The following is a 17,260-nucleotide window of genomic DNA, read 5'->3' as shown; positions in this document are numbered from 1 at the left end:
GTGACCTTTGACCTTATCCAACACCAGAGCCAGAATCAAGTCCAATATGTTGTCCATTCAGGTGGAAAAAAAACTGCCCTGCGCACCAGAGGAAGAAGAAAATCAATGTTCCTCACAACATGAAGACATGATCCAGTTTATTTTTACTCAAACGTACCTTCATCACCACTTGAGGGCAGCAGCAAGCTACATTTTAGCTGGGTGAGCTCCAACTAATCAATTTCAACATGTCTATGGTTGAAAGGCTCACATGGATTCAAAGATGTTCAATTAAAAATGCATTGTGGAATTCAGTCACATTTGGTCTGTAACGTCACAACAGGCTGAAACTTTGCAATCTTCAGTGACCCTCTCACACGACCCCTGCAGCACATGAGACAGAAATAGTCTGACAGGCAATGTTTGTGTTATAATTTTGATAAGAATTTCCAAGGTTTTCCTGCAAGTTAGACGGAAAAGGAACCAATTCACCCCAAGCACTGAGTGGCACAGACTAAATCTAAGGTGGGCTTTGAAAGTCAAGATTATTGATATATACAGTTTCTATTTCAAGTCTGTGTGACATTCAAATGCACGCGTGAAAGTGTTTATTGAACATTTATGTCATCCGTGTCATGCGGTGACTTGTGTTGCCGCTGCCACCATAGCGTCTGTTTATCTTACTCGCTCAGGTAGAGTTAGGCAGTTCAGTTTTATCTAATTCAAAGTCAGGGACCAGGTGAAGTCAGTGTCAACAGTAAGCCCACACCACCACCATTCTTCCCCTGCACGCTCAGTTCTATGACATAACATGTGAGGAGATGGATTCGGCCTCGGGGCTAAATAAACACTGGAGGTGCTAAAACGGCTTCGTTGTCATCTGGGGGGTCACCAGACGAGGCAGAGAGCACATAAGAACTTGAAGGTGAGTGTAATTATGTGTGTAAAGTTGAGAGGAGTCTCGCCTTTGGGCTCTGACAAGAGATACGCCAGAGCCACATCTTTACCACCGAAAAAAAAATGCCTTTTTTGGGTTAGAGCAATATGCATTTCCTTATTTAAGCATTCTATGTCTTTATGAGCCAGAAAATAATTGATTGATATTGTTGGCTGCAGAGTTTATTTTCTGCAAGAATCCAAAATCTAGAGTGAAAACCCCATCGGCTTTTGGCGATACTAACTTCCAGGATGGCCTACAGAAGCCCGCCGTCTCCCCAGAACCTCGACTGTCTGTCTGTCACAGCACGTACAAAGTATTTAAGGGTGTTGATGCGTCGAGGTGCAAGTACACGCGAGGTAATCACATCTGCAGGAAGGTGAATTTCACAAACTCAGTCTGCGCTGACGATCCTACCACAGCTGTCAACATTCAACATCCAGTAGGGGAAGTTGTTTCAATCACAGTCTGACAATAAGTGGGCGCAGGTTCTCGGTCATCCAGGTCATGGAACTTCTGAAGTGCTGTGTCGTAGTCAACTGGACAGTTCCAGTTTGCTTGAAGGCCTTAAACTCCGTGCGGGCGTGATCTATACAGAGTTGTTAGGTCACATGTCAGCTCTGGTTGAGGTCACGTGCAATCTGTCACATGAGCGTCGCTGGTAGTCTGAACATGCAAGTCAACAAGTCTTGCAATATGTATTTTAAATCTTGACTCTTGACTTGACTTAAGTGAACTTTATACTTGTGTCATTAGATAACTTTTGCTGCAGTTTTTGCTCTGTGTAAGAAAATTGACATAACTTTACATGTCCTTTAATTTTGATACAATTCCATCCATCGCGAACCACTTATACTGTTCGGGGAGCTGATCCCAGTTGTCATCAGGCGAGAGGCGGGGTCAACCTGGACAAGTCACCCGTCCATCACAGTTTGATCAAATTCAATATTGATATGTTTAAATTGTTCAAATTCATTTAGCACCTTCTTCTAAATTGTCCTGCACATCCATCACAGGCTTTGTAAAAGTAGAAGCTTTATAGTCATCAGTAATGAGGGCACCGTGGGTAGCATGCTAGCACAAATAAGCTAACAGGCTACCAGTTAGCTAAATAGCTAACATATCAACATAGTTCTTTGAGAGAATTTTTGCATGAGCCGGTTGTTTATATAAACACTGTACACTTTAATAGTAATGTTTAAACAGTGACTAGATATTGGTGGGTGGATGATGTCGGGAACGACATATATTTTCCACATTTTTATTTGATATTATCTCATTTATTATTATTATGATGCAGGAACTGGCACAATAGATGAGCCAATCCAGTCCAAACAGCTTAAGTCTTTTCATTGGAAGAGTCACTGGACGATTGTAAACCGCTGCTGGTCTTCAAGGCCCTGAGCTCCAGAATCAGGCGCCTGTGTTTTTCTTCAAGGTAGACCACCTCATTCTCCAGATTTCGAACGTACATGTTCTTCATTTCACGAGACCTCTTGGAACTCAGCCTGAAAAAAAGTTATCTGGAAAATAATTCTTCACATCTTCTCCCATAAAAAAAATAAATTAATTAACTCATTGCAGATTGTAGCCACGAACCCTTTCATGGTAAAACCTGCTTAAGTTGTCTCATAGAGTGGCACAGAAATGAGCCCTAAAACCTGGAAATATGGAAAATATTTTGAGTCTCAAAAACTACAGTCGCTCACAAGTTGCCAAGCAGGACTACGGAGGCTAAAAAATCATCAAGCTGAAAATGAGAGACAGTGGGAAGCTAGCGGGGTGACAAGGAAGTCAAATATATATATTCATATGCAGAGTGACGTTTGTCAGTGCTTTCCGTTGGTCCAGCCCTGGCTACGCTCAAATAATCTTTTTGGAGGGAATTTGAGAAGCTAATGCTAACAACGACCTAATGACGCTCGGGTGTCTGCATGTTTGGAGTTAGCGTGTCAGCTACGGCTAGCTCTGTTACTAGTCGCTACATCAGAGAGCTTCAGATATTTCATGAAGATGCTGGGAAAACATCCCGTGTACTTTACAGTGTGACCTGAACCGTCCTGGCTGAGATTGCATGCTGGTGCTGGTACCTGTTCTTAAACAAGCGGAATGCCCTCTTGTGTTCGGGGTCCAGAGGCACCGGGGGGGTGCTGGCCTGTGCTAGAAGCTGAGAGTAGTTGGTGATGGGTAGCTGGCAGGCATTCATGTCCCCTGCTGGTCCTGCAAAAGCATGAAACTTTGTCACAGGTTGCTATTAAGTTGCACCATCAGGCTAACAAGTAACAAACTAGCAATGGACATAGGTTTTGCTATTTGCTTGAACTGGCTACGTCACAACATTTGAAATGTAGCATTTGAGGTTTTTTTTAATTTTTATTTTTTAGTTACAAGGTTGGTACCTGGACAGAAGTGTGCATCTGGCATCTGCTGTGTGTAGTAATACAGACAGAGGGGATGAGGTGCCAGTGCGGTGGGCACGGTCGCAGGCACAAAGGTCTGGTTCTCTGGGACCTGGCCAAGATCTCCTTGGAGGAAAAAAAAGAAAAGAAAAGTAAAGTAAAAAAAGACAGTTGTCTTTCTATTCACAGAGCTTAAAAGACCAAGATGAAAGGCAGAACAACTGAGATCAGAGTCCGAGATCGGCAGGGAGATTTTGTGACATCATACAACCTACAATCAGAGCAAAAATAATAAAGATGATATCAAGTTAGGGCTGTTGACTGGTAGGCTTTCTGATGAGAAGCTACTGGGGCCCCCTGTCACATGAGAGAAGCTGAAACAGGGCTTGTGTTTGATGGAGCCCAGTGTGGTGCAGTAGGTGGCTAACTTGGGGGTTTTTGCCCCTGAAATTCAAACAGACTGAATCCGCCGCTGGCAGCAGATAACTTGAACATTCTATACTTAGCGCTTGTCTTAATTTGCGTTACAAATGATCATGTGTTTTCTAGTTATCTCATCTTGCAGCTATGCATGGTTCCATGGTGTAATGGTTAGCACTCTGGACTCTGAATCCAGCGATCCGAGTTCAAATCTCGGTGGAACCTGCTTCTTGAGGACAGATTCTACTTTCTGTTTACGATAAGTTGTAATAGTAAGTTGTTTGTGCAAGTAAAAATAACTTTCTACAAACATTGATTGAAGTTCAGGGGGAAAATCTGTCAAACTCTATCTCTTGATGAAGCCACAAATCTCTTTGGCCAGTGAGCGTTGCTCAGCGCTCGATTCACAGAAATGAAGGCAAATCAGCCTTTTGTGTTTTAACAAACCTTCTTCCCTGTCCTGATAGTTTTTGGTTTTTTTTTTTTTTTTTTTTTTAGAATTCATCAGTATGAATATTGTTTCACGTCGGAAGGAAGAGAAGGTTATGTAAACAGCTTTTCGTGTGTGTGTGCGTGCGTGTGTGTGTGTGCGTGCGTGTGTGTGTGTGTGTGTGTTATCTTGAGAAGAAACGACATGGCTTCATGCTTCTCCGCCCCAGCTCACACCCACCACAACCCGGTCTCAAGCTGTCACATAGACTGACGGTCCCGGCAGAAGACACAAGACTTCATCAAAGATCTCCATCAAGACTTTTTTCGTCCCCAAGCGACGAGAATCATGAGGAGACGCAAACAAGGTGAGTAGACTTGGCGGGGTATTTTCTCTGGTTCTGTATTGTGTGTGTATGTGTGCGTGTGCGAGTTTTAAATAATCTCATGATTGATTATTGGACAGATGTCTTATCATCGTAAGGAGCTGATGGAGCACATTCCCTACGTCCCTCCGCTGGCTCTCCACAGCGGAGCGCATCACAATGACGCGCTTCGACTCGGACTGCCCTTCCACCTAGACGCGGCATACATCGACTCCGTGCACGGCCAGAAGTTACCCTACGGCCGGTTTCACTACTTCCCCTGTCACGGACCCCTCAGTGTTTGTGATTACTCTTTTGAACCCGCGTTCATCCGGAAAAGGAACGAAAGAGAGCGTCACCGGGTGCGCTGCGTAAACGAAGGTTACGCGCGGCTCAGGGAGCATCTGCCGCAGGAGTTTGAGGACAAGCGGCTCAGCAAGGTGGAGACACTGCGAGCGGCCATCGAGTATATCAAACACCTGCAGAGCCTGTTGGAACTGTCCGGGATGGAGATAGAAGATGAGCGTAGCCGTGCACCGCCTCCACAGAGGACAGACAGTGACCGAGACTCCAAAGACTCCAAAACCGGCCTCAGGGGCACCGGAGAGATCGGTTACTAGTTGTTTCATCTTGCTGAACACTGTAATAATACAAGATGCGTGGCAAAAGGAATAGAAAGTATGTGAAAGAATAACTGGCGTGAGACAACCTCCGCTGTCAGAGTGAGCATATGAACAGTTGCTTTATGAGATATTCCAGAGAAAGTTGACGGCTGCGACGGCTTCTGTTCATTCTTCATTCTTTAGCCATTAAAAACGCCATAGAGCCTTAAAATTATTTCAAGAGAAGAACAAATGAAGTTTGATGTTCATGTTACGATTCACTTTCACTCATATCAGCTTCTGTTGACTTCTTTTAAGGCCTGAGTCTCAGTCTGACAAACAAGTGAATGCAACAAGCTGAGAAGAAACAGCAAGTGCAGACGCCTTTCCCTTGAACGGATCTTTTCAGGCTGTGGTGACTTCGCCTTTAGAAAAATGAAATTTGAATCCCATGTCCATCACTGAGGAGGCCTCCAACACATATTATGAATTAGAATAATCTAAAAATGGAATGAAAACTTTTCCACGTCTGCACTTGTGTATGACTTGTTCAAAGTGTGTGTGTGTGTGTGTGTGTGTGTGTGTATGTGTGTGTGTGTGTGTTCAAAGTAAGTAAAGTAACTGTGAAAAATAAGTTTAGATAGAAAAACTGGCTGCAGTTCTTTTGTTTCAAAGTTGGTTTTAAGCATGGATGTTGAAGGCAGCCGACCTGATGGGGTCTGCGAGGTTTATACGAATCCAGGAAATCAGATTTAGGAACCTCAGCTTTTCCGTGATCGGTCATGTTTTGAGTTTAATTCTGTTGGAAAGTGGTTGATCTGATAATTTGAGTGATTGTGGAGCAGCGGCACCCACCGGGTCACACTTTCATGTTCTTGGACAACAATTGTGATGTTAAATTTACTCGACACAAACAAGACCAAAATGTTCTTCAAGTAAAAGTAAAAACAACCGGAAAACGAGATGAAAATGAACGATTATGAAGTGACAAGTGACTTCATCTGATGTGCAATTTAATCAAAAGGCAAAACATTAAATCAGCGTCTCACATGAAGGATGACCACAAACTAAAATATAATGGAAAAGTAGCAAAGATTGGAGGCAAGTGTAAAAATAGCAGCCTTAATCAACACCGTGGCAAAGTGAGATTTTATCAGCGTAACGCCATGTGGATGCATCTGCACCACTGACACCGATTTAGAAACAACCTCCAAAGTTCATGCTTCAAATAAACACATATTGTCATACCTTTGCTGTAAAATTGAAGAACATCACCATGGATGTCCTTTTCTATGTCTTTTTCTCCACACCTGTTCTCAACAGCGACGACGCTGATCAGCAGGCTAACTCCAAAAAAAAACCCAAAAAACAAAAAAAGCCCATGAAATATGTTATTTATAGTGCGTCCATGAGAAAGTTCCAACGGGTGAGCACGGCGAATGCTTGCCAGACATTGGAGAAGTTGTTGAGAGCTATTGCTGTCATCTGTTGCAAGCTAGAGGCCAAGAATTCCGTAAATCGGGATTTACGACTTCCACCTCTTTCCAGTGTGACTCTGGGAAAACGTGGAGCAAACGTGGTAAGGTGCTGCCATCAAGCACAAATCAACGCAATGTCGTTACACTGTTTTATACAAATGGCAACGGTGTCAAGTAAAAAGTCCGTGTCAAGCTAACTACTGTGTTCGCTCCTAGCATGGAAGTCGCCATATTGGTGTGGTGACGTCGCCTCAAACGCTTACCTGAGTTTCCTGACATGTTAGCTTTAAAACCTGAATGTCTTTCTTCATTGCTAATTGAGAGCATAATTGTGATTAGTCTGAGATCAAACGATGCTTCCAGGTAATTAAATTACAAGTGTTGCAGCTAGTTTTTGCGTAGCTACTATAATGTCAGCCTGTGTTTGTTGTTCACCAACTGCCAGTCCTGACAGTTACCTCTGTTACCCGGAGACCACCTGCTCACTGTGCGACCATGTCAGGAAGTTTTCCCCTCCTAATAACTGCAGGAATGCATTGATCGGGGACCCCTAGCACCGCAGGACCCTCCAGAAACACCTCCCCTCCACCTTATTCATATGTTTATGCTTCCCACCTCCGCAGACCTGCACGGAAACAGCTCACATTTGCAGATTTTCACCAATACCAAGACCGCAAATTGGGGTTAAAAAGTAAACATAATATTGTATACAAGTAAAAGAGATTAGGAGATAGCAGTAGAGTGCAGTACAAGTGAACCATGCTGGTATGGAAGAAGAGCTTTGATAGGCACAAAGCATGAAATATCCTCTACAATGGCACGGCAGTGTGTGAATTAGACCCAATAATTAGCCAAGTGCTGGTACCCGGGGCTTGATGGTTCAGTGGCACTCTGAAGATAGAGAGCATGAAGCTACTTAAATGAAAGCCTCGGCAATAATGGATGTTTTCTTTCCTCATGCTCACAGGCTGATTGTAATCAGATTCCTCGCAGGCATGCAGCCGCACTGCGCCCGACTCGTTACTAATGCATGAATGTGACTTCATACAAAAGACAGAGGAAACATTTATAGCACTTGTCTGGATGATGATCAATTCTGCGTATCACACGCATGTGGCACCAAACACTGAGCAGAACAAGGTCACCAGATACAAGAGAAAGCCCCCCTGCTGCTCGCTGAGTTGTGTTTACCGTCTCTCACGACGGCTATTGTTGTCTAACAGCAGCACTTCAGAGTAAACACTCACACACACTCACACACACACACGCGCGCATACACACACACTTGCTGCCATGTATCAAGCTTCCTCTGTCTATAACACATTTGTGCAGCTCAGAAAATAAAGAGAGAGAGAGAGAATTCCTGCAAACGTGCAGGATGACGAGGCCGGATAAAGTTTATCAGCTGAAGTGGGATCAGTGCGGGACCACCGGGAAAGATCGCTGCCGGCGTGTTGAGACAGAGAGCCCACATAGAAAGATGGAAGTGGAGGAACTGAGACTTACGGGTTGGCCTCTTTATACTGGGGGAGATCCTGAATCATGGCACCAAAAGGTACAAACAAAAGTTACATGTAGAGAATCTTCCTGTTGGATTTCTTTATTTGAATGTTTATTTGAACAAATTCCTTGAGTCCCACACAATGTTCTACATAAAAAGGTAGTGCTTATAATGATAATAACACTGGAATGAGGCACAGCTCCCCCGCTATCATTGATATAAATACGAGAACATGACAGCGACACACAAGTTTCTTTTTCTCCCTGCTTCCCACTTTTTCTTCAGTTTTGTTGTCGCTTGTGTATCTACTTCTTCAAATCCTTTCGAAGCTTCAGAATTATGCATTTCATGCGGCTCGTATCTTCCACCCTCCGAGTCCAGTGGTCAAAGGTAGGAGGAAGGAGCTGCGAGGTCAAAGGTGGGAGGGTCCTTCTTGAGCCATTATTCTGTGACACAGAGGAGAGCACCCATGTGTTCTTCCTTACCCCTGCTGGAGACACACGGCCTAACATCCGATGAAGAGGCGCAAAATACCTGTTCACATGCAAATAATAACAGATGTTGCCTTCTTTAACACCCCCCCCCCCCAAAAAAAAGCAGTCATTTCAGGTAATACCAACAAAAAATGTGAAAGATTTCCAATTTGTCTAAATCTTTTTTTTTATTTTTAACACAAAGGATTTCCTTTGCTGTCTGTCTGGATAAAACGTGAGGAGCTCTGACAAACCTCATCTTCTCTCTGTCCACTTTAGGCCATTTAAGCACTTGCGCTACAAAACCCTCTGGTTACTTCATGAAAAATGAATTGAAATCAGTAGATTTTGCAGTTCAGTCTGCTGGTTCCACTCCACACCAGCATGGCGTGTTGATGAGAATGTAGAGTTTCCTTTTAATATTTGTACAAAAAAAGCAAAAATGTATTTAATCTTCAATTTATAAACCAGTTTTAATGAGATGGCAATGAAATTATGAAACCTAAATTCTAGAAATTGCAATTTCAGGTGTTTATGCCTTCCTTTCAGCAAAAACGGCTCATGTCTGTTTTTAAAAGAGCTAAACTATAGAATATAAAAGAAAGAGCACAAAATCCTTGATTCAATTGTACTTTTAAGATTGCATATTTGTTTCTATTTCTCTGTTTTAAAACTTCATTTTTTCCCCAATTAATATGCATGAAATTCATCAGTTGTATAAGTTCTATTTACAGGCTGATAATTTTAGTCTCTTTGTCATGTAATGAAATCAAATACTGCGGTAACTTTAGAGAGGAGTGGGACGGACAGACACACACCACAGATGGGTACACAGGACCGGAAACAAACACACGCAACTGAACGATGCTTCATGTCCTGTCATGTATTTATTTAATTACATATTTACAAGTGTTTCAAACACGCTGCGCCTACAATTCTTCAAGCTGTTCTAGAAGGGCGTCCTTCTCCGATTCTAACATGGAGATCTGGTGATTCTTGTCACTCACCTCCTGTCAAGGAAGGGGAATAACCACAGACGTTATCAGACATCCTCTGACTGAGAGAAGCAGGAGGAAATTCTGTGTCCTGGACTGGACTTTTTTTTTTTTTACCTTTGTCAACAGAGTGTTCTGCCACCGGAGGGCGCTGTCTGTCAGTGCATCAGCTGGGTTGCTGGTGACATTGGGATCAGTCATCACAGAGCCCAGAGAGCCGTTCACCCGCTGGATACGAGACCTGAGGAGGCAAGACTGTCCCTGGGGAGTGACCACACACGCACACGCACACGCACACGCACACGCACACGCACACACACACACACACACACACACACAGACAAAGGTTTGCGTAGCAATCCTTTTGAGGACATTCCATTGACTTCCATTCATGTGAATATCCTAACCCAAGCCCTCATCTTAATCCTAACCCTCATCAATCAATGCCTCACCTCAAGCTCACTGCAATTTACACCTTCACTCTAACTTTGACGAGGTGTTCATAAATTCTGCTGCATTAGGAGCGGTCTTTGGTCCCCATGAGGACTAGGGGTCCTGATAAGGTGAGTGTTTATGTCAGAAAAGGATCAGACACACACACCTGAGGTGGCATCGGTCTGACAACTCTACTTAGGATGAACCAGACTAACATCCACAGTATCCAGGACTAGAAGTGATGGCCCCGCCCAGTTCTGGCCTGTACCTCGGCTACATCCTCCTGGCAGGAGCGGATCCTGCTTTTAGTCTCGATGCTGTCCAGCCGGGCCCGGGTCTCCTGCAGCTGCTGGACGTACCAGAGGTGAGCCTTCCCCAGAATCTCCACTCCAGAGTACAGAGCATCTTTCTCCTTTTCTAGATCCTTCAAACGTTTAATCTGGAACAGCCAGAACATGAGACAAAGCTTTTTTTTTAATCTTTGAATTTAAAGATAGATTGATAATCCAGAACATCGCAAGGTGTGGCTGCAATTCTTGTAGCCCCCTATGGAGATTCATGTTCATTGTTAGACCTCGAGCGATCACACGCAGGAACTGCGTCGCCTACGAAGCGTGCACGTAACGCCAGCAGCAGCTCTTCATCATGACCTTCCTCATCCTCTTCGTTCACATCCATGTAAAAATGAATCGCCTTCAAAATTCAATTTTTAAACTTCAGGGTAAACGCGGCCATGTTGTTACGGTGCGATGTCATCATTCTGACCAGCGTGGTGCCGCTCGTGCGCACCGATGCGTGATCTCTGGCTCTCCCTCGCAGCAGGATGCGTGTGTGTGTGTGTGTGTGTGTGCGCGCGCGCAGTTCTATAAATCCCTTTATTTTTATGCGCTAGCTACTTCAGTGCTTCATCCATATACACGATCTACAGTCAGCTGTCCTGAGACCAGTTTTATAAATGAGGCCCCTGGAGACACAAACTCCTTCAATCCAGGGATTACGGATGTAGATGCTTGTTTCCATCAGGGAACATACTGCCCCCTGTTAGTTTGGAGTACTAACTGCTGTTTTCAAAGTTACAAAGGGCACCTTCAAAACATTGCATAAGACCACGTTTGTAATGGGTTTTAGATAAAGGGGCGACTCTTTCTCTCTCATTATGTTTGTGTGTGTATTGTGGGGTTGTCACAACAAGCCTGACCACCACCAACCCTGCTGCTGTCTGACGTAAAGAAGCACGATGGACACAACGCTGCCTGTTGCCTTCAGAGGCCCCGAGGCTTTGTCTCCCAGCAGAGCCAATCTACAGAGCAGCAGGAGGCCTTTAGATCTATTGTCAACGCTCGGGTCGATTACAGTCCCAGTAAATAGACACAAACACAGCTAATAGCTCTGCAACGATCACACGCCATCGTACTGATGCACATCTACTCGATCACATGATCAGGAGATCCTCAGCCTCCACTCACATGGTTTACATTCGTAGATTGAGAGGAGAACCTGGTTTCCTCTGACTCACGGGAGGCTGAGAGAGGCCACCTTGACGTGTGGGAATGTGTCACTGCTGTTACCCCTGAAGTGACTGTGTGACTATTCTGGGAAAAGTGTCCATTTACACTGTTATTTCTGGGGGAAAATCAGAAAATTGTGCCAAAAATTAAATTTAAACAGCAGCATTATGTCAACATCTAGTGTTAATTAGACGTGCCAGTTTAAAGACTAATCTCTGTTACTGGTAGCAGTTGTGTAAAACATCAGGACAGTCTTACAATCAATTTGTTTTTTCAGTTTTGAGGGTTTGGAGAGCTGAAAGTGGTTTACATGGAACAGCTAAAACTCTTCATCTGTGTTAGTAGAATTAGTATTGGTGGAATTATCACCCAGGGGTCTTTTCAGATTAAATTTGTCTAATTTAAGGCAAACAAAACCACTAATAAGGCATTGCGCAAACATACTAGAGTACCCGGTTACAATTTTGATCCAAAGAGTGATTAAAAGAATATCAGGTGAAAATTTTGATGATTTACTAAAACTGCAGCTATTTTTTTAGATTCTGGCGCCATGCATTCCTAACATATACAAGCACAGCGTATAAATAATGCAATGTACGATTAGTGTCAGGCAATTCATTGAAAATCAACTGAATTGAGATTAATTCATAATCTCCATGAACCAAAAATGTATTGGAACCAATATTTAGAACCTCTTGCTCATGACGGTTAATTCCTTTAATAGCACAGCCTCGCATAGCAGGACGGACCTGACATTCCCTGATGAGTTCTGTGTAAAAAGTCTGAAAGTATTTGCACACGTTAGTGATAAAAAAGTTTTAGTGAACGCAATAAAAGAAGAAACTGTAAACTCAGTGGCTTTGAAAACCTGAACTGAGCACAAATCAATGAATGTGTTTCTGATGGTGAAAAACAACAACACAATCTCAGCACCTCTCTGTTTTATATCATGTTGAATTGTTCTAATTTATTTGAATTGTTCTAAGTTCTAATTGCTCTTCACATCGCTCTTAAAATGATTCCAAACTGACATTTAAATGGTTCATTCCAGATAGTAAACAAGAGTCCAGGAGTCTCCTCGGCGCAAAACACACGTGAACACACTGAAAAACTCAGATCATCTGTTACTCACAGGAATGACAGTGGTTTCCTTTTCCAAAACACACACACACACACACACACACACACTAGTCATGCCCCTCACCCATAGGTAGAAGCGGAGTGCGTCCAGGCTGTAGAGGCTGGTCCTGAGTGGGATGATAACAACGGTGTAGGAGCTGCCAGAGCCGGGGGGACGACGGGCCATGGAGAGGAGATGCGAGTGTGACAGCTACTACTGCCCCATACAGCTGGCCTGACAACAAACAACAAACCGCAGCTCACTGCCGGCTGACTCAGAATAATACCACGCGTGTGTGTGTGTGTGTGTGTTTGTGTGTGTGGAGAATGTGTGTGTGAGAGAGAGAGAGAGAGAGAGAAGGCAGGGGTGGGGAAAAAAAAACAGGAGAAGGGTGCACACAGGCAGCATGGTTCCCCCTGGGGCGAGGTAATGAAAATTCCACATGTCACTGCCATTACTGGTTAATCGACATACAGGGAGAGATGGGTGGAGGGGAGGGGGGACAGATATAAAAGTATAAGAGGATAAAACAGGAAATGTAGGGTCGTGGAGGGTGAGATCAGTGTCCTGACTGGTAAACCCCAAGTTGCTACAAGGGGGGGGAGTTCAAGACTGCTTGGACTTCCTGGTCTTGAGCTGCTGAACTAAACCAGAGACCATGTGATTATTGTGTGTGGAGTTTCAGGTGAGCACTTTGTCCCAACATGCTCCCTGGAATGTGACACTAACTGGCGACGAGAGAACACGCAATCAGGGGAGCGTGTGTGTGTGTGTGTGTGTGTGTACATTATGGCTGTTATGACAAGTAAACAGAGCTACGTGTTTGGGTGGTGAAGGCAGAGGAGGGTGGATCCAGGGTGGAGGAACGCTCGATGGCTGCACAGATAATCAATGGCTGGCGTGTTTTGATTTTCTGTCTCTGACCATATTAGGCCGTGGATGGAAAACAAGAGTAAACTGTTGGAGGCATCAGGCGGAGGATCTGAAAACTTTTGAGAGCTTAAAGCTGAAACTCAGCAGTTGTGGGTGGGTGTGATCACACTAAGGACACTGGACGGAAGCAGCTTTGGTCACACCCTCAAGATGAGATGAAAAACACCTCTCTAACCCTTTTAGCTCAGTGAGTGATTTAATAGAAACTACTTAGATTAAAGTTACCCTTAATTCCTTTTTGTTTTTTAATCCAGGAGAGCCTTTAGAATTAAATGAGTTGCATTAAATCAATTTAAGGACATCCTTAGGACATTCTCAGGGAAACCCCTTTGACTTCTCAGGTTTTACCCTCAGCTACTATTCTTTTCCCTTATGGCTTTGCTCGATGATCCTTTAAGATACAAAAGATAACAACTGTGTGAAAACAAAGAAGTTTGAAAAAATAATTCATCGAAATAACTTTTAGGAAAGTGAAGAGCAAAAGTATACATTTAAAAAATATATTACATTACATGAATATTACATAGATAATATTTACATTCCAGTGAATTGACTGACAAACCGTTGAAGATCTCTGAGCTAATAGCATGAACATGGGACATCACATGTTATCTATGTGTCATCACAGGAGCTCAGGAGCTGGCAGGTGTTGGATTAAAATGGCTGAGAAACGTAAGACTTTGTTTCATTGTCCAACTCAAATACTGTCGGACCAACAAAGGAGCAAGACGAGGGCAAGTAATGGTTCAGCATGTCTCCGTTGGTCTAAGATGAGAGACCAAAAGTGGGTGAATAACCATGTTGAGGTGGCTGCTTTACTGCTGGACAGGTAAGCTAACGGTCGCTAACTAACAATAGCAATACACAAGTTAGCAACTTTCGCTTCTGACAGGTTCATCTTGTTATTGTCACCAAATGTACTGCAACGAGACAGACTACATTAATTATCAGCCTAATTACAGCTGTTCCAACTCTGACCTTACATGGCTAGTTGTGTAACCATGGCAACCAGTAGAACAGATTAGTGTATTAGGCTTCATTCCGTTATCCATCTCAAATACTGTTGGGCCAACAAAGGAGCAAGATAAGGGCCAATATTGGTTCAGTATGTCTCCGTTGGTCTAAGATGAGAGACCAAAAGTGGGTGAAAAGCCATGCTGAGGTGGCTGCTTTTCTGCTGGACAGGTAAGCTAACGGTCGCTAATTAACGATAGCAATTGCACAAGTTAGCAACTCTGGCTTCTGACAGGTTCATCTTGTTATTGTTCGTGTGTGACATTGTCACCAAAAGTACTGCAACAAGACAGACCACATAAATTATCAGCCTTATTACAGCTGTTCCAACTCTGACCTTACATGGCTAGTTGTGTCATGTAGATAAATTTATTTTATATATTTGCTTTAAACTGTAGATGAGCTCATGGCTAGCATCACTCCCTCAAGCTAATTAAGTCAGAAGGGAGTCCACAGAATTTTTACGGTAGCATGAAGTGGTGGGAGTCAGAAGTAGATAAGAGCAAGGTCATGAATCAGGGAAAGAGAGGTTTTGATCTTCACAGATGCAACAAGAAGTCTACGATGGGAACAGATGGTGCTGGCAAGCGGTCAGACAGAAGATTCTGCAAAATAACACGAAGATCAAAAATACACACTTGCACGCAGAAGCGATCACGTAAGCACCTCCTTGTAACACATAAAACTGGAGAAGATAGTTAGATCGTTGGACTTCTTGCCCCAACGCCAGGGACGACGCATCTGCGTATGCTGACTCCAGCATAGGGGAAGACGATCTCCAGAGCTCTGTACTCTTTCCTGTTAATCTGAATAAATTCTTTTGAACCAACTGGAAGGTGTCCTCTCCAGATTTTGGACAGCGCAATATAGACTCTGTGGGTCCTTCTGATTGGTTAATGATGACTTGTTGAAAAATTCCTACAGTCACCATGGCAACCAGTAGAACAGATTAGTGTGGCAAGAATGAGTGAGACGCCTACTGACCAGCAGGTTTAAATGACCATTGCACCTTAAACAACCACTATCCTTAGAAAATCTTGAGGGAATCAAACATGTACCTTTAAGATAACTTGTGAAAGCAAGACAGTGAGTTCATGTTGATTGGAGAGAAGCTGCAGAACTTGTACAAGAGTATACCTTGCACTGATAAACTGTATTTACAAAAATTACGACTACATAAGTGAATTAGTTAGAACCCCACAGCTCAGCTCAGCTACATTAGCTCCAGGAAAACACCGGAAAGTGCACAATACACATTTTACAGTCGCTAGCTAGCTAGCTTAACACACTGCTAACAATAGCAGTTGTCGTTAAATACACTGTGAGTTACATGTCACCACACTTCATATTTCTATGCTGTAGCTTGACAGCAACTATTATTGAAAGGCTTAGTCTAAAAACCTAGGAAACAACCTTAGGGGTGTTATGTCACAAACGTAATCCCTTAACTGAGGGAAATATATCCCTTAATGAGCTGAGATGAGCTGACAAAAACTGACATGACATTTGAACTTAAATACAAATTGTGCTCATGACACACAAGAAACAGGAGGGAGAACATCAGGACAGGAAGGAGGCCATAGGAGGAGAGACACCGGGACACGGCTGTGACTGACGAGGACAAATTAACAGACCAGACACAGGTGAGGGACTCAAAAAGGGCGGGAAAGAGAAGAAGACAGGAAGTAGCACCAAACCAGACACCATGAAATATCACTGAGACCAGAACTACATAGATAAAGAGTCCAAAATACAAAGTGAAGAATCCAAAACTAAATATTGAACTAAATTTCAACACCGTCTGGATGGAACTGTGACAGAGTTCACTATTGAGCGGTAACCTGTAAACGCCTTGTTGTTTTACACAAAACTAATTCGCACAAATTTCTCTCATAATCAATTTTCCCTTCTTCTATATATTTTTTTTGGTGTCTTGTAAACCAAAACTTTATGTGCACCACATGCGCATGAAAGAATTCAATGCACTACACTTCATCTATTCACATTTACCAAAATCAACTTTAAGTTGAAATATTTTAAAGGCTTTGTCAAGGCCGAAGTTGACAGTAATGTTTTGGGTTTTTAAAAAAAAATCAAAATGTAATGATTTTGTTCCTCTAAATGTAAACGTAACTCATGCTTACGTGGCCACGCACCACCAAATTCAACCAATAATATCATGAAATCCACTTTCTATGAATCATCAGCTTTAATTCACATGTGCTACATTTACCTACGAGCTGCTCTCCATGTCAAACCCTGTTTTCTGTCTGCAGGATACCGAGGTTATGAGCTCATGGACGTGTTCACGCTGAGGACAGTTGGATGTGTTACATCTCCGGATCGTGACGAGGGCTTTTCACAGAGGACTGCAAGTCTCTCTCCCACCCTCTCTCTCTCTCTCTCTCTCTCTCTCCTTGACACTCGTGATGCCTCACCCAGCGTTATGACACGCACACACCCACTTTTCTACATTCCAGTGGAATACATCCCAACCTTAATTCCCGCCTGTCTATCTCTTTCTATTCAGAAATACGTCCAGGTACAAGCTGAACTGTAAAGCAGACTTCTGGAGGCCATTTCGAAACTCGAGTGTTGTTTTTCAAGGTTTTTCGGGATTGAGATGTTATGAGACATAATAATTTAAAAAGCGGATTTGATGAATATGGAAA

The 17,260-nt window shown here is 43.3% G+C and overlaps 3 protein-coding genes, 1 long non-coding RNA gene and 1 other non-coding gene across 10 annotated transcripts; 3 read left to right on the top strand and 2 right to left on the bottom strand.

The window, feature by feature from the left end:
• Positions 1-2,124: 2,124 nt before the first annotated feature.
• LOC147262353 (cyclic AMP-dependent transcription factor ATF-1-like) lies at positions 2,125-7,053 on the bottom strand. Its single transcript, XM_086202378.1, has 4 exons — positions 6,873-7,053; positions 3,316-3,441; positions 3,007-3,136; positions 2,125-2,424 (listed from the first exon to the last, which is right to left on the bottom strand). The coding sequence occupies exons 1-4, from the start codon at positions 6,934-6,936 to the stop codon at positions 2,256-2,258; spliced, it is 489 nt and encodes a 162-aa protein (XP_086058504.1). The 5' UTR covers positions 6,937-7,053; the 3' UTR covers positions 2,125-2,255.
• Positions 3,889-3,960, top strand: trnaq-cug (transfer RNA glutamine (anticodon CUG)). Its single transcript has one exon. It is a non-coding gene; the product is annotated as a tRNA-Gln (tRNA).
• Positions 4,408-6,298, top strand: LOC147262354 (achaete-scute homolog 5-like). 2 transcript variants are annotated; one of them, XR_015112536.1, is made up of 3 exons: positions 4,408-4,532; positions 4,631-5,207; positions 5,450-6,298. XR_015112536.1 is itself a non-coding variant. In XM_086202377.1 (2 exons), the coding sequence occupies exon 2, from the start codon at positions 4,631-4,633 to the stop codon at positions 5,147-5,149; it is 519 nt and encodes a 172-aa protein (XP_086058503.1). In that variant the 5' UTR covers positions 4,408-4,532; the 3' UTR covers positions 5,150-6,298. The 2 variants fall into 2 exon arrangements, 1 of the variants encoding a protein (XP_086058503.1); XM_086202377.1 differs by having other exon boundaries at positions 4,631-6,298.
• A 1,190-nt stretch (positions 7,054-8,243) lies between the features above and the next one.
• Positions 8,244-16,944, bottom strand: LOC147262352 (suppressor APC domain-containing protein 1). Of its 4 annotated transcripts, none has more exons than XM_086201127.1 (5): positions 16,822-16,944; positions 12,726-12,875; positions 10,282-10,452; positions 9,696-9,839; positions 8,244-9,593 (listed from the first exon to the last, which is right to left on the bottom strand). In XM_086201127.1, the coding sequence occupies exons 2-5, from the start codon at positions 12,825-12,827 to the stop codon at positions 9,513-9,515; spliced, it is 498 nt and encodes a 165-aa protein (XP_086057253.1). In that variant the 5' UTR covers positions 12,828-12,875; positions 16,822-16,944; the 3' UTR covers positions 8,244-9,512. The 4 variants fall into 4 exon arrangements, with proteins under 4 accessions (XP_086057253.1, XP_086057254.1, XP_086057255.1 ...); XM_086201128.1 differs by lacking the exon at positions 16,822-16,944 and adding an exon at positions 15,647-15,784; XM_086201129.1 differs by lacking the exon at positions 16,822-16,944 and adding an exon at positions 15,227-15,336.
• LOC147262351 (uncharacterized) lies at positions 13,017-17,091 on the top strand. 2 transcript variants are annotated; one of them, XR_015112358.1, is made up of 4 exons: positions 13,157-13,761; positions 14,203-14,759; positions 16,132-16,231; positions 16,865-17,091. It is a non-coding gene; the product is annotated as an uncharacterized LOC147262351 (long non-coding RNA). The 2 variants fall into 2 exon arrangements; XR_015112359.1 differs by lacking the exons at positions 16,132-16,231; positions 16,865-17,091 and adding an exon at positions 13,017-13,067 and having other exon boundaries at positions 13,574-13,761; positions 14,203-15,383.
• Positions 17,092-17,260: the final 169 nt, after the last annotated feature.

The sequence above is a fragment of the Aulostomus chinensis genome, chromosome 4 (assembly GCF_037954235.1).
Source record: "Aulostomus chinensis isolate RoL2024-O1b breed Wild chromosome 4, RoL_Achi_v1.0, whole genome shotgun sequence".
Lineage (NCBI taxonomy): Eukaryota > Metazoa > Chordata > Actinopteri > Syngnathiformes > Aulostomidae > Aulostomus > Aulostomus chinensis.
Note: the sequence above shows the minus strand (reverse complement) of the source record. Positions and strands in the feature narration are given on the sequence as shown.

Bases quoted from the DNA above. Each gene is read 5' to 3' on its own strand.
- LOC147262354 (XM_086202377.1), top strand. From the start codon at position 4,631: ATGTCTTATCATCGTAAGGAGCTGATGGAGCACATTCCCTACGTCCCT.
- LOC147262353 (XM_086202378.1), bottom strand. From the start codon at position 6,936: ATGCTCTCAATTAGCAATGAAGAAAGACATTCAGGTTTTAAAGCTAAC. The intron at 3,442-6,872 runs GTAAGCGTTTGA...TTTTCCTCCAAG, and splicing joins TAACATGTCAGGAAACTCAG to GAGATCTTGGCCAGGTCCCA. The intron at 2,425-3,006 runs GTACCAGCACCA...ACTTTTTTTCAG, and splicing joins TTCCGCTTGTTTAAGAACAG to GCTGAGTTCCAAGAGGTCTC.
- LOC147262352 (XM_086201127.1), bottom strand. From the start codon at position 12,827: ATGGCCCGTCGTCCCCCCGGCTCTGGCAGCTCCTACACCGTTGTTATC. The intron at 10,453-12,725 runs GTGAGGGGCATG...TGGCTGTTCCAG, and splicing joins CACTCCGCTTCTACCTATGG to ATTAAACGTTTGAAGGATCT. The intron at 9,594-9,695 runs GTAAAAAAAAAA...CTTCCTTGACAG, and splicing joins AGAACACTCTGTTGACAAAG to GAGGTGAGTGACAAGAATCA.